We start from the raw sequence: 3,649 nt of genomic DNA on the forward strand, positions 1-3,649 counted from the left end.
AACATGTTAGCCCCTGCCATAACAATTTTTAAGGCTAAAGTCACCTGAAAGAAATTTGCTGAACCATAATTGACACTTACGAACATTCAAAACATTTCCATAAACTTATTTGATATTCTTTGTGGGTGCCGAGGCATTGTTTCCCTTGTTAGGTATTAGAGTACACTAAACTTTAAACATTATACAGGCTACACTAACGTGACCTTTAGGTGGTTTGTTTAACTATTATAGGTGATGTACGTTTTTTGTGGGGTGGTTAGTGAAAGTGTTCCACAATGCGATATTAATTTCTTGACGACCTAATATACTGTACTAGAACTTTGGCTTGACCTGAAAGTGTAGTATTGATACAATTTTGTTACTTCTTGACACATGAAGAACTGTTCTTCCTCTGCTCCAGCAGCCATAAGTCTTGATACAATATTATAGAAACTGGTCAATTGTATCGCAAGATCCAAACACTTTTTGTGAGTGTGTACGAAAGCTTTTTTAAACTTTATATTGAGTGTTTTCTTTGCTGTCGCGATTAAATTTATTCTCCTATAAGCAAGTCTTTCCAAATCTCCCTTTTTGCAAATTTAATACTTTACTGGTTGGCTCCAGTTTTAACTGAAAATACCAGACTTAATTTATCTAGAAATTTTTACTGGAATTGATTGTCACATTTGTTTTTAATAAAAAGAAAATATGTTTCTCCTACTTTGCAAGAAACATTCTTTAGGTTGATAATGATACATCACTAAAAATTCAGGTTGGGGAAAGAAGAAAGTTCAACCAAATAAAACAGAAATAAAATGTATTCATCTTTCAGGCATTAACTTTCTGTAAGATATGACTATATACTTAAGAGCAACATATAAACATAACCAACAAGCAGTGCAACCTGAAGAAAGGTGTTGCAAAAAACATAAATATATGACTTTATAGCCCACCCATAGTCCCGGAGTGTGGAGCATGAATTTTCAGCAATGAGCCACAAACCTCAGAATCACAGTCCTAGCATGCTGACCACTAGGCCACATACCTGGTACTACTATGCTTAAATCATAGTAACTCATACATTATGAAAACATTAAATTAGAAATGTTGATAAATATTAAACAGAAAGTACATCTCAATCACTTCTACCCAAATTATAGATAATATTCTTTCTAAATTATATGTTAAAAAGCAATATATTGGTTTGTACAGAGTAATGGTAAGCACATGTAGTAATCCTTATGATAATAATAAAACTCTGGTGAGAATGCATTTTCAGTTACATATTTAGTAAATACTACATATACTGTGTTCATGAATTTCTGTATAGATTACTTTTCTCTACTGCAAATAATGTATTTTTTGAAACAAGAAACAAATGAAAAAAAGGAACACTTTCAAATTGTTACTATAGCCAGAGAGCACCAAAAATGGTTTAAAGAAATTTTTAATTACTTATTGTGCTTCATATAATTTTCAATTATTCTGTTCACTTTATGAACATTATTTCTATGAGTTGAGCAAAGGCAATCCGAAACTGCATGTTTCTTAATAAAACTTTATTCTAATTAAGTGAGTTATGAAGTATATATCCATTGCATTGAATATCCGACATATGTGCTATATACATGGCCCATTATGACTTTTCTAAAAAACAAAACATAACTGTTATTGACTATCACTGGAAGAGCTGCTTGATGAATCTGTGGAAAGAACTTCAACATCTTCATTTTCCTTACTGTGCCCTTTACTTTCCATATTAACAGAGTTGTGAGTGGCTGTTGAGCTTAGACCTGGTTTCATTTCTGTTGCACCTTGCCATGTAAAGGAGCTGGTGTGTGATGTTGGTGGTGGCTGATCTATGGGGGAAGAAAAGATTTCACATCACATATATACATCTTTTATGATGTACCACTGTGACATACCAAGAAGCATGAAAAAATGTCCTTAAACAGTTCCCACTAAATAAGTGGGATGAAAAAGCATTTAATAATAAATTCAAATCAGGAAACTCAATACTTTACCTAAAAGGGTTTTATATATGGGTTGGGATTCTTTTACAGTAGGTGTCTGTGACTTGTTGGCGATAAGTTCGAACAATAAACAGACAGCACACAATCCACTTGTTTTAAAATAATATATTCAATAGAAGTCAAACGTATGTACAAAAATTCTTTACACTGTAGGTTACCACAGTTGTATCTAAAACTTTAAATAATTCACTTTTCTTGTCAAAAGTCCACACAGCCCACTTCAATTACTTTAGAATGGAAATGACAAGACAAATTATTTTTCTCTACTCTGTTTCTTCCTATACAATCTGCAATAGATTCACTTACGTTACTCCATGGATTACCACAGTTGTATCCAGAATTTTAAATAACTGTCTTTCATCAAAGTCCATACAGGTGAGTTCAATTACCTTAGAACTCCCTCTGACAAGACTAATTATTCTCCTTATGTCTGTTAAACTCACTTTAAATATTGGCCTTTACAGCTAAATTAACAATCATGCAGTCTAACTTCACTTTCACTAACTTAACGGTTTCTGACTGAACTTCACTTCTTTTGCTTGTTACCACAGTTGTATTCAGAGCTTTAAATAATTGTTTCTTTTTTTTCATCAAAAGTCCACTTTAGTTACCAATTGACATGACAAAATATTTTTCCTATCTCTGTTGTTACAATACACCTGCAAAACACACTACAGACATCACCTGTTAAGGCTGACTTCATGTTTTCTTCCACTAACTAACTTTTTTTTTGACTGAACTTCACATGATTTATGCTCGTTTTGTCCCTATACATACATACATACATATACACATTGCCCAAGAAAGGCCTGGCATTTTCTACAAACTAGGAAATGCTATGATGTAACAATACTCACATAGCAAGAAAAACATAGAGGTTTTGAGAAAAATGATGTCAAAAATATTACAAAAACTGAACTATACACACAAAATGTACGACTCTTACGGAGTTATATAACGAAATTTGTCATAACTATCACCTTTAAAATAATTACTTTTAACATTCTTGTTATGAAAACTAAATAATCATTAAATATTAAATCATTAAATAAACTAAACAGTCCTGTATATATACAACACCAGCTAGGGGAATAAAATATTACACCATTTCTGTTCTTGGTGATAATGGACCCAATGCTTTGTTATTACTTTAGGGTAGAGTAAGAAGAGTTCATACCATTATAGAAGTAAAAAGAAAATTAGGTGAAAAAGTGACACAAAGACAGTTGATGTTTAAGCTTTTGATACTTCAATTTTAAAAATTCACTATTTTATAACATTGCTTTATCAAGAGTTTGGTCAAGAAATAATCTCAAGATCTTAGCCAAACATGGTGATTATCCAGAAAGACAAGGTGTTTATACAAAATTGTTGTGTACAGATATATTTCGTTTATAGTCATTCCATGTTTTTACACTTCTTTACTTTAAATCTCCCATAATGCAGCAAACTCCCATAATCAACAAACAATCGACAGGAACAGCACGCACACTGCTACTTCTTGGCGAGAAACCCCCAAGCCACAATACAACACTCCACCAATTAACGCCTTCCATGAGCTAGATACCACCACCTGCTTACCCATACCTATACATATCCACCAACAGTAATAACAATTCACATAACATTCAGCCTTG

General features: G+C 32.5%; 1 protein-coding gene across 1 annotated transcript in view; it reads right to left on the reverse strand.

The window, feature by feature from the left end:
• Positions 1-1,521: 1,521 nt before the first annotated feature.
• The window catches only part of LOC106475352 (mediator of RNA polymerase II transcription subunit 4-like), a 25,284-nt gene continuing 23,156 nt past the window's right edge, over positions 1,522-3,649 (reverse strand). Inside the window, exon 6 of the mRNA XM_013936040.2 lies at positions 1,522-1,838. Coding sequence (XP_013791494.1) covers positions 1,648-1,838 — 191 coding nt within the window. The 3' untranslated portion in view covers positions 1,522-1,647. The remainder of the gene's footprint in view (positions 1,839-3,649) is intronic.

Source organism: Limulus polyphemus, unplaced genomic scaffold, assembly GCF_000517525.1.
Source record: "Limulus polyphemus unplaced genomic scaffold, Limulus_polyphemus-2.1.2 Scaffold8452, whole genome shotgun sequence".
NCBI classification, from domain to species: Eukaryota; Metazoa; Arthropoda; class Merostomata; order Xiphosura; family Limulidae; genus Limulus; species Limulus polyphemus.